Raw genomic sequence first — 23,055 nt, 5'->3', positions numbered from 1 at the left:
GTGTCCTCAGTGAAGGAAGTTAAATGCTGAAATTTGACTAGACATTGAAAAATGTGTAGGGAAAAATTATATCTTTCATGGGAAAAATTAGATCCTTCATGTTACATCTTCTGTGGTTTGCCTTGGCTCTTACGTAGGATGAATGGATTCAGGGCTTGGAGTGAATAAGTTTAGACTTTTACTTGGCTTATATGCAGGTGTCAGATACAGCGGAGATGGGGAGGAGATTTTTCTTTTCTTTTGATCTGCCAAATGGGAAGAGAGAGGAGAAAAAAGAAAGGCTTAGAGTAGGAATGGAAAACTATGCAGGGAGGCAATTTTGGCCTACATGCCCACCATGAGCTGCTTGGTGTATACTGGCATACTGGAAGGGATGTGACATCAATTTTGGGTTACATTTTTGGCTAACTGGGAGTTGGGAAGTACAGAGACAAACAGTTTCATCTTGTCACAGCTTTTTTAAAAAATGGGAGTCATGAAATTGAGCCTGGGGGACACACATAGCCACTGGGCACTGTTTCTCCACCACAGGTTTAGTACTTTGTCAGCTTCTATCTCTTGGTTTCCAAAACTGGCTTTTATTTCTGTAGTCAACAGAAACTGCAACCTGATCTGAACCCTTAGGCAACAGTTTGCTTCTTTGGATCATATAACATGTTCACGAGAATTGAAAAAAGACACCCTCACTACTTCATACCACAGCACATTGCTCCTAGATTGAGGAGTTCAAAGTCCTGAAGCTAGGAATCACATAATCAGAACGATCATATATAGCTGGAAACCTTTTCTAGTATAGAAAATTAAAAAAAAAATTGAAGTATTCTAGTTGAATAATGCAGGAGTTTACCAGTTGATGCCCAAATTATGGATAGTCTTGAGGGAAAGAATTTTTCCTGCCTCTCACATAATCTAAGATCATTAAGAGAATGGAAAAAAGAGAGACCATTGCCCCTTTAAATATTTTGAGAAACCTGGTGGGTAGAGGAGGGGAGAGTCAGAAGGACAGTTTTATTGAGATACTGATGGCATTATTCAGGCATTTAAAAACAAGTTGCCTTAAAGGTTCCATTAAAAAAAAAGCAGTCAAAGGCCCCAGTTTGGAAGATGTTCCTGATCTGTGTTAGGACTATGTGTCATTTACATGACAAAGCCCATCTGAGCTTGTGTTTGTCCTCAAAAGTGCTGTTTGCAGTAAACAGAAGACTCCAGTCAAGCGTGGGAGTACATTTGACATCACACAATGTGTGGTTGCTTATTCTTCCACATAAAGGAAGCCATCTTAAGTGTGTTTATTTCTTTAAAAATCAACATTGGGATTTAGAATTAGTTGTCGTAATACAACTGTTAATCGATGCTAAAAACATGACTTCCGCAAATGACCTTCTTGCAAGAACGGAATTATGTAGGAGTTGCAAACACTCATAAATCAAGATTCACTTTATTCTCTTTTTTAAAAATCCAAATTTACATGTTCTTTCCACTTTCCTTGAACAACAGAACAACTCCATTGACCTGGTGCAAATTTAATACATCTTAGATGGCAATATCCCATCCTTTTTGTTATAAAAATAGTATTTGAGGCTCACAAGAAGCTTGTTGGCTAAAAATTCCATATTGAAGAGAATGCTGAAAAGCATGTTAAAAGCAGAAAACAGTAAGGAGACAAGTTTCACATGCTCTGAAATGGTAAACTGTTTATTTATTTTGTTATAAAGGCCCAACATGTTTTGAGGTCAATGAGAAAAGGCATTTTTCAAGGGCCTTCAACAGAAATCACTGCAGTTGAGAACACCCTTCGAAACCCAGGACCAAGCACATTTAAGTGAAAACCAATGGGATTGATCTTACATAATTCTGTGCTGGATAATAGCTGTAGCAAAGAGATAGGAAACTGCAGAGGGACCCATAGGCAACCTTCCCCTTACTCAATTAAGATCTCTGAAAGTTAACAGAAAAGCCTTTTTATTGAAAGATCAGAGAGGTCCCTCTATTAAGATTCTTAGACAGGACTGAAGATTGAATACACATATATCAAATAAGAACAATAGCAAATCCCAACTCCCCCCCCCCCAATAAAAAAGTAGTTGTCAAGTTTGCTCTCTACCCCCCAAATTTGGTGGGCAAACAATTTCTCAAATTTGTAATACACACACAGTTCTCCAAACAATTATCTCTTGTCAAATGTTTTCCTTTGGTTCCCAGAGATTCTGAGTCTAGTTCACTATTATCCTTAGCAGTTAATGATTTTCAGATGCTTTGGTAAAGATAAACATTCCTCTCCCAGGCTGTTACCAACTCAGTTAACACACCAGCTCACTATGCATCTGGTTTAACTCAAATGTTTAACAGATTTAAAACTTTTCCCAAACATAGTCTAACATATACAAATCATACATTTCTTATCTATCCATAAAACCCATATTACACTATAAAAACATTTCAGTTATATGTCTTCTATATCTTCTATTAACTTTATTCTTAATCAAACTTACAACAACTTATAAAATCTTAGCCTCTCACTGATTTCTTTAATTCTCTGTATAGACAATCATGTTCTTATTTACTTTAATACCTAGGAACTTATTGCATCCTGTTTAAAGTGCCTTATCCCCAATTTTTAAAAATGGATCTTATTGCATTCACCCATGGCCAGGCAAATGCAACTCATATACAGCCTGGATGCCAGCTAGGCTTATTCAGTGGCTTTTCAAGGATGGGAAAATCCTGTCTTGAAAAGCTGCAGAATAAACCTGCTTGGCATCTGGGCTTATTCCAGCCACAGGTGAATGCAATAAGATCCTTCCTCTGAGGCTGAGAAAGTGTGACTTGCCCAAGATCATCCAGTCGATTTTCATGGCTGAACAGGGACTTGGACCATGGGCTCCCAGAGTCCTAGTCCAACACTTAAGCCAGTAGTAGAAGTCCACACTATTTAGGATTCCATTTATTTCTCACTGGTGATTTTCTTTCCTGTGTTTCAGGCAGGTAATGTGGTAACAGGAGAAATGGTGGAAGAACTACTACTGGCTGGAGCAGACATTATCAAAGTGGGAATTGGGCCAGGTAAGCTGTTCTGGAGCATTTAACCCTTATATGTATATGATTGTGCTTTTATGTCAACATTTGTAACAATGTACACACACACAAATCCTCCAGTCACACTAGGTGTTTAGTGAGTATTGAGATTAGACAGGGAAAACATATATGTAAGCATCATATACCATGAGGTTGCTGCAGTCTGACATCATACTTTATAATCACATTGCTGCTTTCTCCATTCAGATATGGGTAACAGATTTTCCGTACTTGGAAAAAGATGGGCGAATCAGTAGAAGAAGTGGAAGCTCTTACAGTAGTCAGAGATTCAACCAGGATGGTAGCATGATAAAAGCCTCAGCTGAAAAATAGTTTTAGAACTACTCTTTTACACACACACTCCAAATTTATTTCCATTGTTAGGCTAAAAGTAGTAAGCTTGTCCATACCATTCCATACTGCCCAAAGATCCCACTGTGATAAGTCAGAGTAACTAATCTTTTTTTTTTTTTGGTTACCTAGAAACAGCTTCAGCCAAGCAAAAAGAAAGCAAAACAACAAAAACCACATCCCAAAAAACCAAGCATGAAGTTATTGTGCAGTCCTAGGTTTATATAGGCTTAATATTTCTAGTGCATCACTATAATTAAGAGATCAAGTAGGCTGAAGGACTGGGTGCTTGTTCACTCTCACTTACCTTTTTATACAGTCTGCCCTTCTTATACAGGGATTTTTTATAAACGGATTCAAGCACACATGGTTTGAAAATGTTCAAAAAAAGTATAAATTTCAAATATCAAACCTTGATTTTCTATTTTTTAGAAGGGACACCATTTTGCTATGTCATTATATTTAATGGGACTTGAGCATCCACAGATTTTGTTATCCACGGAGGATCTTGGAACCAAACTGTAACTAAGGCCCGGTATACACCGCCAGGAAGCGGTGTCCTGGCACCGATAGTAGGGTTCAGGAGTATGCACCAACCACACGCTCCTGGGAGCGCGCATGTGCGTGCGTCACCACTATTGCAAGGCACCGCATACACGGGGGGCGTCTTGATGATGTATGGGCATCTTAGCACCCACATGTCTATTCCAGGAACCGGCATCGTAAGGGCTGTGATGCAATTCTTACAACATCACAAAAGAAATTGCTCTAGGCAGCTCCATTTTTGCTGCCTTACCATTTGGTTGACATGACAATGCAACGCAGCAAAAGGGGCGGCGTTTTCCCACCCATCTGTACTGCCTCATGTTTTGTTAAAAGGGATGTTAAGTACAATTAACTTAGGTTCCCTTGCAACCTGGATGTGCTATCCCTGGTTTTCGATGCTTGTAAGAGAAGCAATAGCCACAGATAGTGCTGGAAGAAAGGTGGGATGTAAATGAAATAAATGTTCAACCATGGTAAAGGATGGTAGATGGATTTGTACAGGAGAAGAAACTTTTAATCCTACTAGTGGCTTATGAAGATGTAATCTTATGGCTATGTAAGGGTTTATTTGGATAGATGCAGAGGTCTTAATTCTCTACCAACATTATGCAGTGGCTCTGCTTCCCACCTGCTGCAAAAATAATCCTAGCTTTTACCTGCTGCAACCCTCATTCCCAACATGACCATTTATTGTCCAGTGTGGGGCAGTAGGGGAGGATCCAGCTATGTTCCTATAGTTGAATATATAGCAATGTTACCATCATCTGGGAACTTTAGAGGTCCCCTGGGAGATGCAAAGAATGTCTTAGTGCTATGTGTCTACCTACAGGAACATAGTTTGATGTTTCTCCTCCACTGCTGCCCGCCTCCTCTCCCCACCATGTCCAAGGAGATTGAACCAAGTAAAAGATGGGTTTGGAAGGTGGATGGGCAAGAGGATGTGACATAATTCCACCTGGCAGAACTTTTCACTGTATCTTGGCCCTCATTATATTCCTCTTATTTCTTAAACACTGAGGAATGTAAAGCATTCACAGAGGTCTCCGCAGCAGTTTACTTAGCAAACTAAGGGCCCAAACAGGCCAAAATAAATCTGCTTCAGGTCACTTTGGAAGTATGCTATTTAAATGCTGCATGTGTCCTAAGAGTCCGGAAGCCGCACCAAAGCCATGCTCCAGTCTTAGGAACTGGAGCGCAACTTTGTTGCAGCTTCTGGCCTCCTAAGATGTGTGTGTCATTTAAACAACATACCTCCAAAGTGACCCAAAGCAGCTTTATTTTGGCCTGTCTGTTCAGGCCCTTCGTCACATGTGCAAAGCTCAGTTCTGGGCCCGGTGCTCAACATGGTTACCTGTGACTAAGCTAAAGAGGTAGAAAGAATCCTGATGACATTTTTGATTGACACAAAACCAGGAGTGTGCCTCAAGTCAGGAATAAAATTCAAAAGAAATTTGGTAGAGAGAGCTACCAGGTTGAAACAACCAACAAAAACAAAACAGAATATCAAATACAGAAACATAGAGTGGCATTGATCTTGGGATTGCAAGGAAAGTGCAAAGCTGCAGAAAAAGTTGATGCATTTTAGGCTGAGTTAACAGAATCAGAATATCTTAAGTTATAAGAAGTAATAATTGCACTTTATTTCACACTTGCCAGACCTCATCTAGAATACTGTGCCCAGTTGTAGACGCTGCCTTTTAAGAATGCAGATAAATTACTTCAGTTTCAGAGAAAAGCAGTAAAAAAATGCTTAGCTTTTTGTCAATTTATTTTATTTCCATATTTTTTAAAATCATTTTTGCCTGATAAAGAAGCCAGTGAGTTTCAAAAGATAGTGTGATGACTTTTGCCTCTGTTGGTTGGCTTAATAAAGGAGTCATCACAATGTGCATGAGGGGGTATCGTAAAGTTTTAATTATCACCTTTAAAAAAAATTGGCAGAAAGTTTTTTTATTTGTAGCTGTTAACTTTTCTCTACATAGTCACCATCCAGATTACACATTTTCCCAGCGTTTCTTGACCCTCTGAATATTGCTGTTGTATAAGTTGCAGATTGCACCTTAAACCACTCTTCCACTTCATGAATGACATCATTTGTATTGTCAAATCGGCAACCCTGCAATGGATTTTTCATTTCTGGAAACAAGAAAAAATCACTTGGTGCAAGGTCAGAATAAGCAGGATGCTGCAAAATCTCAAAACAACATGCCCTTGTTTTGTTAACTGCAGTTTGAGATGAATGAGCTAGGAGACAAATACCATGGCATTGCTTTTTCAAAGCATCTCGCAACTTGTCCAGAAGATTGCTGTAGTATGTGTCAGTGATGGTTTGTCCCTTTGCAAGATAATCTGTGAGAATGACTCCATGACAGTCTGAACAAAACAAGAGCATGACCTTCCCTGTTGACCTTTGCACCTGCCTTTTTGGACAGGAGGAGAATTGGCATGTTTTCACTCCATGCTCATGGTTTTGGTGTCTTGACCATACTGATAGATCCAAGATGCATCCATGGTTACCAGATAACCAAAAAAATCCTCTTCATCCTGTTCCAACAGTGTCAACATCTGTCTTGAAAGGTCACACTGTATTTGTTTCTGGAAGCGGATTAGCAAACGTGGAACCCAGTGTGCAGACACTTAGACATGTGCAGTTCATCATGAATAATTTTCCACCTACTACCATAACTGAGACCAGTTTCATTCATGGTCATTTGGATGGTTGCTTGTCTGTCTTCCAGGATTATGATAAACACTCCACTTTCTTCACTGTGGCCACATTGTACTTCAATGATGGTCTTCCAGGTCTTGGCTCGTCTGTGAGGGACCAGTTTGAGAATTCCTTTTCCACCACACAATAGTGTCATTAGATGGGCAGTCTTTTCCATAAACTACCATCATTTCATCATGAATTAGCCAGGCACTGTTACCCTTCAAATGCAGGAACTTTATCATGCTGTGAGCTTCCATCTTCTCCATCTTACACTTTAGTCACTTCTGGCACAACCTGTAACAAAAATAAAGGACACAATGAATTGATTTTCACTTAGGGATCAATGATGACATTGATAAAATTTTATCCATAATAACTTCTGGGTGATAATTATTACTTTACAATACCCCCTCATACTTTGAATTTTGTGTTACACGGCCGTCCTTGCATCCTTTTCAGTGTTACTTTTGTTTGTTTTCAATGCTAGGATCTGTGTGTACCACTCGGATAAAAACTGGTGTGGGCTATCCACAGCTAAGTGCGGTGATTGAATGTGCAGATTCTGCCCATGGACTGAATGGGCATATTATCTCAGTAAGTAGGATCTGCTTCAAATCTCTTAAATCAATCAGGGGTACAGAATAAAAATGATAACTAGTAGAAGGCAAAGAAAATCTTTCTGAGATCAATTCTGCATTTTGTTTGAAAGACTACAGGAGATTTTGTAAGATCTGAAACAGAAACTTGCATAAGGCTGAATTGGGCCTGACAAAGAAGGCAGGTTAGGCAAAGTGAAGCCATTGTCCTCTGGCAACAAAGAGGCCTGTGACCTCACTAGAATGGAGACATACTGGATTGCAAAAAAGGAGTCCCTGTTGAGATGCAAATGGACTTTAAATTTCCTGAACTTTAAAAAAAAACCCCTTCCAGACAGTTTTTGTAGCTCCCATACTAACGTTTTTCTGGTCCTCTGCCAAAGGATGAATTAAATTATGCAGAAGCCTCCCGTAGCAGAAATTCACCTTTTAAATAAATCACACCTTCACAATTTAAATTTAAAAAACCTGTTTTTCAAAATCAGAAGTGGATTTCTGGCCACTTCCAGATTTGGCACATGCAGCTCCTGAAGGGACCCAGTAGCAGAAAACTGGTCACAGTTGCTCATTCTGATCTACAGGAAACTGCATGGAGCATGGAATACTGGCATCCAATAGTTCATCCCCTGTTTTTATACTGAGAGTGTCACCAGAATAGTCTTCAGAATGCATTACAATAGTTGAGCTTGAATCCCACTACATTAACACAATATTTTGTTGTATGTAACCCACAAAAATGAAATGAAGTGGCAATGAAAGGAGGGTAGATCTCTTCTTTACATTGATAAATCAGTGATGTTGGGATAGACAAAAGAAACAGAACCTCCGCATGACCAAAACCTTTTTGTGTTATCAGTGATTAAGATCCAGAGTCAGCTGCTAAGAGGTTTCTGCTTGGGAAAGAAATGAGGTACAGTCTCTCTCTTGACATAATATAAGTAGGGTACCATGCTAATTTAAGCAAGGAGACTAGAAGGTTTACTCTCCTAGGAGGATTAATTAGAGAAGGGATGAAGAACCTGTAGCTTTCCATGTCCAGCCACTACAGTAGTGATCTGGGATATTTATTTCCAACTTATGGCAACCCTAAGGTGAACCTGTCACTGGAATTTTGGTGGTTGTTTTTTTGTTTGGCAAGATTTGTTCAGAGGGAGTTTGCCACTGCCTTCCTCTGAGGCTGAGGAAAGCATGGGGCTTGTGCAAGGTCAACCAGTGGGCTTCCATGGCCAAGTGAGAATTTGAATCCTGGTCTCCAGAGTCCCAGTGCAATGCTTCAACTACTACACCACATTCACTGTCAATAGAAGTTGTAGCCAACAATTTTTTTACGGCTACTGGCCCATCAGATCTCGTCCTAGGGATATATAGAGTTCCCCCTGCTAGAGTTTCATGGTGTAGACTAGTGGTCCCCAAGGTGTGCTCTTTAAGGGATTTTGGACTTCAGCTCCCAGAATCCCAAACTATTGGCCAACATGGCTGAGGCTTCTGGGAGCTGAAGTCCAAAATCTCTTAAAGGGCACAGTTTGGGAACCATTGCTGTAGACCATAAGCTATCAGCTCTTGACAAGATATTAGGCCTGGTGTGTGAAAAGTCTACCCCTCTGCCATTTGGAGAAAAAAATGTTCAGCTGCCAAGTACCTACACATAGGTACTGGGACAGAGCCCCTCTTCAGGATGGCCCCACATTTCCAGCCCTTGAGCTACTCTCACTTACCTTGTTATTTTCTCCTCAAGATCCCTCCATGGATTTGCTTCTCTAGTTGAAAGTTTTATGCAAGTTTATGCAAGAGGACTGCTATCCTTGATAAGTTACTGTTTTGATCAGTGGGTTCTTTGTGGTAAAGTGTAATCATTTCTCCCTTTCATATCTTAAATGACCACCAACAACAATTCTTTATTACTGTCCATAGACCCAGCAAAAAGTCTTAAATGAAAATAGACACAGTTGTTGAAAATAAAACCAGTAAAGAATTAATATATAGCAAGTTAAACATGAATTCGTTGAATTCTTTCCATATTCTCAACTCCTAACACTTTATAAAGTTTTCTGTCTCCCTCACTAGTCTTTGCTCTGTCTCTGACTGACCTAACTACACTGTTAAAAACAAGCCTCTGGCTTTATAGCTTTTCTCCTCATAGATTTGCAGCATTCTGAAAGTTATGACTGGCTGGCTGTAATTGGGCTTGTTCAGCTTTTCTCTTCACAAGTACCTAAGCATATGTGGGTTGAATGCATTGTGACCAAAGGGGTTTTGGTGGAGCAACCGTATTATTTCTGCCATCTCATAGCCCTTTTGACAAAATCCCTGAAAGAAAATCCCTTATTGTTATTGTTGTTGTGTGCCCTCAAGTTGTTTACAACTTAAGGTGACCCTAAGTCATTTACAAGTTATGGCAACCATAATATTCAATTGACCCACATATGAACCTGTCATGGGATTTTCTGGGGCTGAGAATGTGTGTGACTTGCCCAAGATCACTCAGTGGGTTTCCATGACTGAGCAGGGAATTAAACTCTGATCTTCAGAGACATAGTCCTACGCTCAAACCACTACACCATACTAGCTCTACATACATACACTGTATATATTAATTATACACAATATATAATTATAAACACACACTCACACAGTAGACAGTTTGACTGCCTGTCCTTAATCTGTGGAGGGAAATAACACATTCTTATTCTATACAGATGTGTACCTATGTGGAACTGCGTCTGGCACTGCTGGATAAAATATGGCAACAACAAATGTAAACTGAGTAATTGATTTCCTCTTTCCTCCCTCTCTTTTCTGTAGGATGGGGGGTGTAGCTGTCCAGGAGATGTTGCCAAAGCTTTTGGTGAGTAAATTGGTCAAATAATGCAAAGAACATTAGATTCAGTCTTTTGTGATGTACAGTTTCTAGATTCACATTTTGTCTCCAATTATTAATTTTTGAAGTTCCTTCCAGGAGTAGCGAGCTGCTCAAATTACACTTTAGGCCAGGGGTGAGAATCACGTAATCTTCCAGGTGTTACTAGACACCAGAGCCAATAGAGAGAAAACGTGGGAGTTGCTGCCCATACACATCTGGATGGCTGTTTGATGCTCACCCTTGCTCTAGGTTTACGTGGATCAATTTTTATCTGGGTTTTTAATATCTAACCAGTTGGAAAGTGAATTAGGAGTTTGGCCATGTACTTTTCTGCTCTTAAATTTGGTACTATTAACCATTATGGTTCTAAAACACCTCTATACAGCTGTGCAGTTTTTCTTCTAAATTGTGACCTCAGAAATTGTATGTTCCACAATTACCGCATATATCTTCTCACCCGTTAGCTTGCAGATATATTCCTCCAGATATTATCTTACTATTTTGGGCACACATCAACATTGAAAGACTAACTCTTTTAAAATATTAGATAAACATTTATACCTGCAATGTAGCAACATATATACAAGCTACACACTTGAGAAAAGCAGGTTGGATAGAATGTATGCATGAGTGTGCACCAGTTAAAGCACAATTCAAACAGATGTATTGCACAGGAATATTGTAAGATAATGTGTAGGAGCAAATACTTAGGGATGGTCTCTAGTGATAGAAAGAACAATGGTCATGCATACTGGCCCGGTACACATGGGCCCTTACTGCATGCCCATTACATGCTAGGGTTGTTTGGGGGCGGGGCGTGCAGATGCCCCGCAACCCTAGCATGGCATGAGTGCCCTACAGCTGCGCAGCACTATCCAGATGGTGCGCACAGCAATGACATGCCAGCAGCTCAGTGTTCTCCTTTCTTGCTGTTGCAGAGCAAGGAGAGGCATCTCCCTGACGCCTCTTTTTGGAGCTCTGTACCGCACCACTGTTTCCTAAGTCCAGATGCACAACATGTCAAAGGACCACATGTATCTTTCCCTCTGTTTTTGCAGCCCATTGCTGGTCTCATTTAAAAAAGCAGCATTTTCTTTTTTAGAACAAATTGTCAGGAACATGCATAACATATTTTTTGTGTGTTTCTGCTGAGGTCCCATGCTGGCAAATTTGGTAGTGTAGCAGCAGATGCAGTCCTTGGTGAGCTGGGGGGAGATGAGCAGTGAGCTGCCTGCACACCTAATTGCACAATGTTCTTAAAACCATGGACTCAAGAGTGTAGTAACTGAGGGTGAGGAGAATACAGATGTCAGAGGCAGAATCAGGCACCTGTCCCTCAGCTAGCCCTGCAACGCACATTGCATGAAGTGACACCACATTTGCAGAGATGAAATAATGGCTCACTTGTTACTGAAAGCATTGAATATTGATTTAGAGCCCCACAACAATCTGTTTGCTATGCTTCTTCCCCTAAAAGATCAATTTAAAAAACCCACAGTAGTTTTGTTTAGCATTACTGCCATGTTGGCACCACTTATTTCCTTGAAACAAAAGCTGGGAGATGACTCAGACTCCACACTATGTTCAAAGTAAGCAAGAGTGAAACACGGCCACTAGAAAAAAAATGCTTATTTCAATAGGAGGCTTTCCAGGAATTAGACAAACAAAGAAGGTACTTCAAAGGTTTCTACTGTTTTGCTAATGCTTTGCTTGCCTGGATAGTTTCTTTATTCTCATTTAGTCTACATGTAGTGGAAAAGGTGCCTCCTATGAAATGTGGGGAAAGACAGATGTGAGATCTTGGCATCAGACTAGTTGGGATTTGAAAATATATGTATATTATTAAAAGAAACACATTCTGGTTACACAAAACAAGAGAAGAAATGGCAGAGATTTAAATGATATTCAACACTCCCCCATTTGCAGAAGAACTTTAGAGTTTAAGAAGTGTGTGTGGGACTGTGTAGACCAGCCACCAGGGGGCGGAGTTGAGGTGTGACGTCCATACAATGCACACCCCGACTCTGCCCCATGGCGGTGTGATGCTGTGCACCACTCCACATGGTGCATGGTATCATAGTGCTCCTCTGGTGCTGTGTTTACATGACGCAGTGCGAAAGGAGCGCTTTGGCGCTGTGGCTATTGTGCCCTTTCCAGGGCGCAAAGAGGAGCCACTTTTACGGTTCCTTCACTCTGGAAAGGCCAGATTGGGGCCATGGCCCCGATCCAGCACAGCTAGAGGCAGCTGCAGGCCACCCCTTAGGGGCGGTCTGCACAGCCTCTTATTTGTGTCCTTAATACAGCTTGTATGATGGTAGCATAAATATTTTTGAAAAAGGTAGCCTGTGGGGTAGGACGCCTTGCTGTGCCAGAATCCTGTTGGTGTGCTGCATTGGTGTAACTGTGATGGCATAAATGGTGCCAGCAGAAAGAAAAAGACCATGGACACTGCAGGTGTGAAGGAAGTAAGGTGTCGGAGAAGTATGTTACTCAGAAATAGCAGATTTTGTCTGCTGTCCCTCGCCACTGCTATATAATTCTGGACAAAGTGCAACTGCTAGTGTAACACACCAAAAGAATTCTGGCCCTCATTCCTTACTTGGGTCTCAAAGTGCACAGACCTTCTGGTAGTCACAAGACTGTAAGTATACATTCTGGTGCATGGAGCAGCTGAGGAAGCAGACCAAGTCTAATGAAAGTATATACTACAACTTCTTTCACCCAGTTAGTCTCAAAGGTGTTACAGGATCCTTTTGCATGGCTATATCTCTAAATACTACAAATTGAGGAGGAGGATGGCCTTTCTTAAGAGCTACAACCTTCTGGGCAGGGGACATACATGACCTCTTCTTTCCTAGTTTCTTGTTGTTAGAGGTTTCTTCCTGTCCTCCTATGTAACATAGGCATTACTTTCTTAACTAGGACACTTGCACTGATGAGTAAGTTGTTTTTATTGATGAATCCTGGTTGGATGGGAATCGTATTTACTGCAGTGCTTGCTTGGCCTTTTGTTTTTCTGTCCACACTCAGTCCAGTACCCTATTTCTTTCTGCCAACCACAGGAGCTGGTGCTGATTTTGTGATGCTTGGGGGCATGTTTGCAGGGCATGATCAATGTGCAGGGGAGGTCATTGAAAAAAATGGCAAAAAAATGAAGCTCTTCTATGGGATGAGTTCTGACACAGCTATGAAGAAACATGCAGGAGGCGTTGCAGAATACAGGTACCAGCTATACTCTTTCAATTTAATTCCTGTTCTTGAGATCACTTGTTTTTGAGTGTTGCAGCCTGCAGCAAATGGCATACATCTGAGTCTGTGAGGATTTCAAAATGAGCGTTGAGATCCACCTGTGGATTGTACTTTGTCCACTTTTGTTCTTATAGGTGAGCAGAGAATATACTCTTCATAGCTTTGCCTTGTGCAAAAATATTATTAGCACAGTTGTTGGGCACTTTTGGCCAATGTCACATGTTTTAGTGCCTTCTCTTTATATTAAGGGGGAATTATTACTAATGCAAACAATATTCAGGAGAATATTTACAAAAAATAGTAGCCTATCATTTGATAACATCCAGTTGTTTTTTTACATGGACTGTGTTTCAGCTTATAACAATTTACCAAAGTCCATCAGGTCTGTTGATTGACTCTCCCTTGAAGTTCCATCAAGGTCTGGCCTTCAAACATTAAATGAGAGAAGGTGGATGTAAAATAAACTGAAGCTGTCTTGGAAGTTCAACATGTATATATTGTTTATTTCACATTTAGGTTCTAGGACCAATATATCCATGTTTTTAGTAATTATTTTGCAGATGCATGATGTGTTGTAGCACCTCAAAAAAGTCAATCCAGAAACTCCCATAGTGTGATGATTTACTGATCCTGGAAGTGTCAAGCATTTTAGATCAGCATATAAGACTTTTGTTCAGGTTTCCAGAAGATGTAAAGGCCAAGATCCTGCATGGGGAGATGGAGCATAAGGTTCTGTTCTCCTCCGCCCCTCCCCTCCCCTCCCCAGGACTCATCTTTTGCTTTTGAGGAGCTGCCCAACATGGCCACTTAATGGCCAGTGGGGAGGAGGGAGTGGCTGAGAAGCCTCCCATTTGGCTATTCTCCTATAACCAACAACAAAGAGACCCTTCTGTTGCTCCTGGAGGATGATGTTCTCATTGTCCAGCTATAATGATGTAGCTGGACATTTCTTCACCCTTTACATTCCACTAGCCACCATGTGGTGGGGGACCATAGGCAACAGGAGTTTTGAGCAGGGTGGGGTTTATTACATGAAGTAATGAATACCTCCTTCTGCAACAACCAGAGAGAAGGAAGGAAGGGAAGGGAGAGCATGGAAGAGAGAGCGAGAGAGATCCAGAAAAGAGAGATACGCAAGTGAGATCTAGAAAAGTGCTTGAAAATTCCGTCTTTATTTTATTTAAGGTTGTCATCTCCTACCACTCAAAGTTCAGAATGTTTATAAAGGAGCATATATATTATTTATATATATATTTTAAAAGGTGCATGTATATTGTTTATAAAGAAGCATATACATTATTAGACAACAATACAACATCTGTGTTATTACCAATTTGATCTCATTTGGTAGATGGGTTTTCACATGGAAGCAGAAACAAAAATAACTATAGGGAAAAGGCTTGTGCTTGAAAATCCACCTCCTGTGCAGTTGAGAAAAGCATTTTTCTAAAATATCAGAGAGAGAGAAAAAATATTTTTGCTAATTATACATAACATTTTACCAATGAAATTAACCAATCTTCATCTCCAGAGCTTCAGAGGGCAAAACAGTGGAAGTGCCTTACAAAGGGGATGTGGAAGACACCATCCGTGATATCCTGGGTGGACTGCGATCTACTTGTACCTACGTGGGAGCTGCCAAGCTTAAAGAGCTTAGTCGAAGGACAACTTTTATTCGGGTCACTCAGCAGCACAGTCAAGTCTTCTCTTAAGCCAAAGAGGAAAATACACTGAACTCTGATCCATGCTGGCTTTTCCTCCTCCTCCTTCTTCTTTCAGGGTTTTGTTTTTGCATTTTTTGCAATACAACTTCCTGCTGGCCTACTCCAGACTAAGAAAGCGGGGTAATGGACATCATTATTTATTGTAGTGGTGGGGTGAAGCATCAGGTGGACAAGTCATAAACTGCAGCTGTGTTCATAATCATTTTTATTCAAAATACAAGGACACTTGTCTTCTGGTGCTCTTGCCTATTTAAATGAGAAATCTAGTTTCATCTTTTAATGGTAACCATGAAAGTCTCTCAGTTCTACATTGGTATGATTATCTGTCTGTTGGGATAATTCTTGTTACCAGTATAAGCAAATCTACCCAAGTTTTGACATTCACATGCCCCGGTTTCTGCTGTTCTTGCAACATGGCATGGTACTCAGAAGAACAGGAGGCCAACTTTGGAAAACTAGCTGTTGCTGCAGGGATGTTGCCCAGCATGCCAGACTTGGACCAGCTCTTCTAGAATGAAAATATGCTGCTTTATTTTCACTGTGACATTAAGTACTTGATTTGTAAAATTGTGTGCTTAAATACGAATGTTCTGAAAACTGTTGATTAAACAGTTGTCTTCATTTTATTGTAATACTTTGCTGGTTATCTGACATATTCCAACATAGAAAATGGTTACGCTTTTTCCATCCAAAATACAGTATTTTAGATATAAAAGTATTTTAGATAAAGGACAGTTTCTCTAAAATCCTTTGGGAACCCTTCCTCATTATGGTGCCCCTCCCCCTTTTAAGCTGCACCTCCTATCAGCCCAGAAGCCATGCCAAAGCCATGCTCCAGTCCTAAGGACTGGAGCATGGCTTTGGTACGGTTCTAGACTCGTAGGACGCATGCATCATTTAAATAGCATATCTCCAAAGTGACCCGAAGCAGCTTTATTTTGGCCTGTCTGGATGGGCCCAGAGTTTTAATGTGATTTAATCTGTAACTGCTCTTGTCAAAATGTGTCCTTATCTTTATTGTCAGCTGCAAGATAAGCTGTCATTGTGGTTGTTTTTGGGATGAAGGGTCAGAATGAGAGAAGTACATGCACAGTTCATACTGCAGCAGTTCATTAGGGGATGCATTACCAGAAGAAAGATCTAAAATACATAAAAGGGTGGTCATATAATGTTTTACTTCTCTATGTCCTTCTTGTCTCTGCATTGTGCAATCATTTTAACATCTGCAGTAAAAGTGGATGGCTAGTCACTTTCGGACACTGGCACATTAGTGTCTTGAACAAGGAAGTTACGTTCAGTCCTTACTATATCTTCAAGTGCAGCTGCTTCACTTCTTTAAATGAATGGTTGCATTTATTTATATGAGAAGAGGAACCGTCATAAGGTTTGCACTGCTTCTGAGCTGAGGGCAACACTTGACACTGGCAGGAAAGAGACTGCTTCATTTCCTGTGAGTTCTCACAAGCCATAGGCATTCCAGCAGTCTTATGAAACCACTTTTAGTCTGATATGGTATGTGAGTGTGTAGCAAAGAGAGAGAGAGAGAGAGAGAGAGAGAGAGAGAGAGAGACAGTAGCTATAACTGAGCATGCTAAGGAACAGATGCAATTTGCTGTCATTTTCTGATCAATTTAATTGCGTAGATGAGCTCTCCAGTAATGAGGCAGATAAGCATACATACTTTATAGTGTGGAATACAGTATTTTTCAAACACTTCACAAACAATAACATGTAGCCACATCTACCATCAAATTCGGGGATGTTTGGAGAAGGATATCAATCTTTGTGGTGCATTTAGTAGGAGCCCTGGTGGCACAGTACTGCAGCCACTCACTCAAAACTATAAGGTTGTGAGTTCAATACTAGCCAGAGCTCAAGCTTGACTCAGGCTTATATCCTTCCGAGGTCATTAAAATGAGTACCCAGATTGTTTGGGGCAATTAGCTTACAGTCGTAAACTGCTTAGACACTGCTAGTTCCGTATGAAGCGATATATAAATTAAGCTGTTTATTTAATGTACTATGTTACTGCTACTGGAACCAACAGTGCTGAAGGGATATGGTAATGGAGTTCATAAGAATTACTTTTCTTTTTACTGTCATTCCCAGAAGCCTCTAGTGACTGGAGATTTTCACATGGGAACAGGATAGGAATGGGACTGCTCCCCCATCCTTATCCCATCTGTGACCTGAGTGAAAGGGAAAGCACTTCCAGCCATCATGGTAATAACAGATTTGTCCGTTATTACAAAAGACTGGAAATCACTGTAGAAAGTGTTTTCAGCTGATGGCTGAAAGTGCTTTTCAGACTGCTTTCGTGTGAAAGTGATTTGTGCTATTACTTTCACTCACACTTCCCAGGTGGCTGAAGGACGGGTTCAGAGTGATTGTGAGTGAAAGTGATCTGCACAATCACCTTCACTTGCGCTTCTCTGCCAGGTCAAGTATAAGTTATTTGTGAAAGTGCTTTCTGTGATCAGGTGGGAAGGATGGGACAATGACACCCCATCCCTAATGTGATAATCTCCAAAGGCTCAGTGACATATTCTGGATGATGAAATACAAAAACATTCTCTTTATAAGCTCTTTCATATTTGGGAACTGGCACTGGCATCTTGATCCTTTTAGATATCCTTTTTCTTCTTTTAAATCTTGAGTCTTAAAGATTGATCAGACCAGATAAATGACTCCTTTTGCAGTAAGCTAGAAAACATCAAAAGATAAAAACTTCCCAGCCAGTAGTGTGATGTCATTATTCATGTATTCTTTGCAATTGGGGAATTACTTATTACAAAAGACTGTAGGATAGCTTGCATATGTAGTGTCTTTATGAGGCAGTGGCTGGTGTCATGTTAGTGACATACACAGATGTGCATTTCCCTTACACCTATGCATGTTCTTTTTTGGATTCTGGAGAGGCTGGCATTACTTTCCTCCCTCTGCAGTGTCCAAAGCCTCCCACCTGTCCGCCTGCCCATCCATGCCTCTTAAAGAACAAGTGTGATCAGAGAAATATCTAAGGATCTCTAAAAGGATCAAGATGCCCTGAGATCTCTGGAGTATGCTGATGTTTCTCAGTGTTGATGTAGTCACTTTTGGCTCTGGCTACAGGGACAGGCCGATGTTTCTCTGATCCTGCTGTGGCATTGTAGGGCTGTAAGGGCAGGAGGGGTTCAGAGAATCTGTACAGTAAATCTGGTGGTTAGTAGTATATGATTCAGCCTAATGTGGATGTGGGTAGTCATTAGGAATTCACTACTATCACATTCCTCAAGCTGTCCCTATTATCTTTCAGGTGAGAGCAAGTTCTGTATCTTTTCAGCCACTTGACACAAACCTGCTGAATCATCTTACGACAGTGTGCAGTTAAGTAAAATGTTTTTCAGCAATGCCACCAGAGCTTAGCACTAAACAGACCTTTTGAGCAAAGTGATACTCACTTCCGTGTAAATAAACATAAATACTGTATATACTCATGTATAAGTCTAGAAATTTTAGTCAGAAATTGGACCCAAACACCCTGAGTCAACCTATCCACGAGTCAACATAAGTATTGCACTTCAACTCTTATAAAAAAATAACCATCCCCTGGTTAAAGGCAAGAGTATAATCTATCCTGGAAGCACAGATCCCCATCTACTCTCTCATCCATCCAGATTTTAGTGTAAACACAAACACTGATGCCTGCTGTAATTTTATAAATTATTTGGCATTGTTTTCCTTTGCTTCATCCTCTAGATCATGTGTTACATGATCCTAAATTTCACCCTCGACTTATCCTCGGGTCATATCAAAATCCATTATTTTAGCCTCCAAACCTGCCCTTGACTTACATATGAGGTAGACTTATCGTTGAGTATATATGGTATTTTAAATCTATTTTGAAATGTTTTTATTTAATTTTTTATTTATATTTTATTTAAATGCAAGTCACATCTAGCCTTAAACCCAAATATAGAACCTTTTTTATTGCACTGCAGACCACTGTTAATAATTGTGCTGTTCTGATTTAATCATGCTTTTCAATAGTGGCATAAAGCTTTCAGAATTAATGCTTGCCCTCTCCACACCTACAAAATTGCCATAATATATTAAAAACAATATTCCTGCTTAAGAAGTTACCACCTTCGAGTGCCCCATGAAAAATAGCAGCAGTCTTCTAAGTGTCATGTGGCTCTGTATTGGATATCCATGCAGCAGGAGTCAAGCTTTTGATATGAACAAGTCATGAAGCCAAGTCTTAAGTACCCAGTAGTCCTGTATCAGCTGCAACTAGGATGTGTGATATAAAGCCAATATATGAAGGAAGGGAAATGAAGCATCAAAAATGTTTTAGATTACACAAGTCTATGAATAAATATCAGACTTGCGTCCAGTGGGGATTTTTCACAGGGAGAATTTTTACATAACTGCAGCAAAGAGGGCTTCCCATGGACAATTAGTTCCCCAATCCCCCCTACCATTTTGGGATTCAAAACACCCGTCACATTCCCTAGATCATGTTTTGAAATTTTCTGTGGGGGCTGGACTTCCAAGGTTCTCAAGGAGCCAATGTCAGATGTATTTTATTGTAAGTCTTGGAGCTTGAAGTGCTGTTGCTACTGCTGCTATTATTAAAATCTTAGTAAGGGCAATAGAGCAAATCATCCTAACAGTAATCTCGATTTCTCAGAATCTTCAACATACAGTTTGGTTGTAACAAGTGAAACCACATACAGCTGGATAAAAATGTCCCAAGTATTACCACTCATTACAGGTCTGTTCAAAATGATTGTAAAGATCAATTAATACTATACAAAAATAATGAGACAAAAAGAGCTCTAAATAAATAAATTCAGAATACATATTTTTACTGTGCATGGATAACATACCTTAACTATTAGTTTTCCCGTTCCCCTTTTGCTGTAAGCAAGGTCTGGGGTGGAGTGGGCGGAGAAGGGACAAGTGAACTAACTAGATTGTATCATACCGTTTTGCAATAAAACTACAGATGACCTTGGGCAAGTCACACTCGGCCTCAAGGGAAAGTAAGGGCAAACCCCTGCTGAACAAATTCTGCAAAGGAAATCCCATAAAAGGTTTGCCTTAGGGTCACCGTAAGTCAGAAATGACTCAAAGGCACACACACCAATTCATCAACATCTGTGTATATTTTATTATAGATAAATAAAGATGTTTTGTTATTTTGTAAAAGCAGTGCTTTTCTTGTCACCACCATAAACGTCAAGGACTGATTCCTATGAACATACCGCCCTTTCAAAGAAAAATACCCACCACTTTTTCCTTAATTCATACACAAGAAAGAACACTGATATGCAATTGGCACTGTTATTTTATTAGTACGAGTATACTGAAACAATAAACTTGTACTGGTATACAGACAATTTCTTTAAAACAATTTTGTTCAAATTTTGAATCAAACATTGTTTTATTATAATAATGAAATAATTTCTACCTAGAAAACCTGCAAGCACCATCAAAGAAAGGGACCATAAAATTCAATAAACAGACGCGAGTGTATCCTACAAATAGACACACCACGATTAGAAAATAGAATATGAATTCTTCCATTTTTTTTAATATTTGTTTTAAAAAAGCTAGTGCAAGTACAATATTTTACACTGGAATTACAGAGAGTATGCACGCATATGGAAAAAGTTCTCTTGTCACAATAAAAGCTCTTACCTATGCCTGTATGAACTTAATTTTTTCTCCTCTTTTCTATAAGGTGCAAAACATTCCCTCCCTATTTCTCCTTGTACTGGCCATGTCAGCCCAATATGACCGCAGCATAAAGCTATGATACCCCTTTTCCTAGGCCAACACTAGGCAGGACACTGAAAAGTGTATTTTTGCTTCATCGCTTGAGTAAAGGGGGAAAGCCCCACACCAACTTTTCTGTTGACGTGGGAGACTTCTTTCCTTGAAACATGCTAAATGTTTAGAAAACTGCTATCAAAACTGAGGACTATGTCCAATTGTTAGCCCCAGTTAGAACAGACTCATTGAATCAATGAGGCTTTAAGTCAATGCTTATGTAAGTTTCACACATTCAGTGGGTATACTCTAGTTGGAACTAATAAATCTAAGCCTGAATGTAAGGGCATGAAAGTTACCTATTCAATGGTCTAGGTAAAAGAATATTTTGTGATGTTATGTGCTGTTTTAAATAGAACTACATTTAGTAGTTGCTGACAAAGACAACAATTAAGGTTTCTATCTTAATAATGACCTTGAGAGGCAGCAGGTCTGAGGTACAAATAGAAAACATGAGGAGAGCCATAAACCAGCTAAGTAAATGCAGATATTTATTGTCCAGACACACACAAACATTTTGAGGCATTTCAGTTACTTAAGGCCTGTCTTTCTGGGACTAAAAGATACACAGAACAACTTGCAAGTGAATAGGGATTAATTAGATCTGACAACTTTACAAGCATGAAAGTGAAAACCATCCAGATCAATCAAAAGGTTTGCCTTTTACTGCCTGCCATACAGCCTTAAGTGCTCAACATGTAAGAAGTATATCATTTCTCTGGCCAATAAATAAGTGCACCTTCTGTGCTCCTCCTTTGGCTTTGGCTTTTGGTAAATGGAAATTTATTGGCAGCCATTTTGAATATATAGTTGTCCCCTCAGTTACAGAGACACTACTCTGAAGATGAGCTGCACATTATGTACAATGGTGAGTAAACTGGCCCTCCTGATATTACTGGGCTGCAGTTGCTATCAGCTGTACTTAGCATAGTGGGTCCTGACAGTTACTATCCAACAATATTTGGAAAGCTATACATTCTCCATCCCTGACTTGAAGGCTTCTGATTTTCAAAGAAATCTCTTGGTGGCCAGCTCTTTGGTGATGCAAATTTGCAGACCACTACTTCTTCCGAATACAGCTTCATATCAAAACAAACTATAGATTTAACGGATGATCCTACATTATCTAATGTTCAAAGCACAGTTCAGCCAAGCATTTTCTTGAGCCAAATTTTCAGTGGTTTTGCAACCCTTCACTAACAGCCCTTTCACATGTGTTCATTTTGTTGGCAAAGTGGCACCATTGAAAGAAAGCGAGTACCTATGATTTGGACGTCTATAGTATTATTTGTCCCAGGTCTCAATGAAGCTGACTTGCAATATTCTCATCATACAGCAATTCCAGCACCAGTGAGTCAAGTCTATTGCAGAGGACACCTCCAATGGCTGCCTACTGTATGGCTGAGGAAAAGGGAACAAGAGCTTTAACCAAGCAAAAGGAAATAACAAACAAAAGTAACCACAGATGACGCCTCTGATTAATGCTCAGTGGAAGACTCAAGTCCTTTCTGATAACAATGAGGAAAAAACCACAGAGTTCTTGCAATAGGTACTGTAGAAGCACTACTCAGTGATCAAATGTATTTCATTTTATTATGACAGAGGCCATCTTTCTGCATCCAAAGGGGCCATTTTAGTATAGAATTATACTACACTAAATGCCAAAACTGAAACTTGGATTATTACTATAGATTGCAAGGGAGAAGGAGAGAAGGATTCAAATAACCATCAGAGAGACATCCCGCCCCCACTTTAAAGTTCTCCTGTATTTTGGCCCCTACCTCAGATACTTATATCCCAAAGTTCCCTTCATTTTTTGCTGTGGTAGTAATAATCATTTGTAAACCAAATGAAAAATAATTCAAACTCTCTGGATAACTTCTAGAATACCAAAATTATGTCTTTAATACTTCCAGGCATAAATGAAGGGGATGAGGGGAAGTGTGGATTACAGGAGACAAAAGGCTATTTCCAACTTTTAATTGGCTGTGAGAATCCCTTGTAACAAACACCTTTTTTTCTCTAATTCTTTGGGCTGCCCTTTGTGTTTTGTTTTAAGGAATATGGAAGTGCAGAAAATGTGAGTCACCATCCCTAGAAGGAGTAAAGACATCCCAATGAAATTCA

At 39.9% G+C, this 23,055-nt stretch overlaps 2 protein-coding genes across 2 annotated transcripts in view; one reads left to right on the top strand and one right to left on the bottom strand.

The window, feature by feature from the left end:
* Window positions 1-15,743, top strand: part of GMPR (guanosine monophosphate reductase) — a 35,321-nt gene extending 19,578 nt beyond the window's left edge. Inside the window, exons 5-9 of the mRNA XM_042465298.1 lie at window positions 2,982-3,063; window positions 7,170-7,276; window positions 10,081-10,123; window positions 13,201-13,360; window positions 14,919-15,743. Of these exons, the coding sequence (XP_042321232.1) occupies window positions 2,982-3,063; window positions 7,170-7,276; window positions 10,081-10,123; window positions 13,201-13,360; window positions 14,919-15,099 (573 nt within the window). The 3' untranslated portion in view covers window positions 15,100-15,743. The remainder of the gene's footprint in view (window positions 1-2,981; window positions 3,064-7,169; window positions 7,277-10,080; window positions 10,124-13,200; window positions 13,361-14,918) is intronic.
* ATXN1 (ataxin 1) overlaps window positions 6,243-23,055 on the bottom strand; it is a 295,239-nt gene continuing 278,426 nt past the window's right edge. The window contains exon 7 of the mRNA XM_042465297.1: window positions 6,243-6,976. Coding sequence (XP_042321231.1) covers window positions 6,950-6,976 — 27 coding nt within the window. The 3' untranslated portion in view covers window positions 6,243-6,949. The remainder of the gene's footprint in view (window positions 6,977-23,055) is intronic.

Source organism: Sceloporus undulatus, chromosome 4 (genome assembly GCF_019175285.1).
Source record: "Sceloporus undulatus isolate JIND9_A2432 ecotype Alabama chromosome 4, SceUnd_v1.1, whole genome shotgun sequence".
Lineage (NCBI taxonomy): Eukaryota > Metazoa > Chordata > Lepidosauria > Squamata > Phrynosomatidae > Sceloporus > Sceloporus undulatus.
The sequence above is the reverse complement of the archived record's forward strand: the minus strand, read 5'-3'. Positions and strand labels throughout refer to the sequence as shown.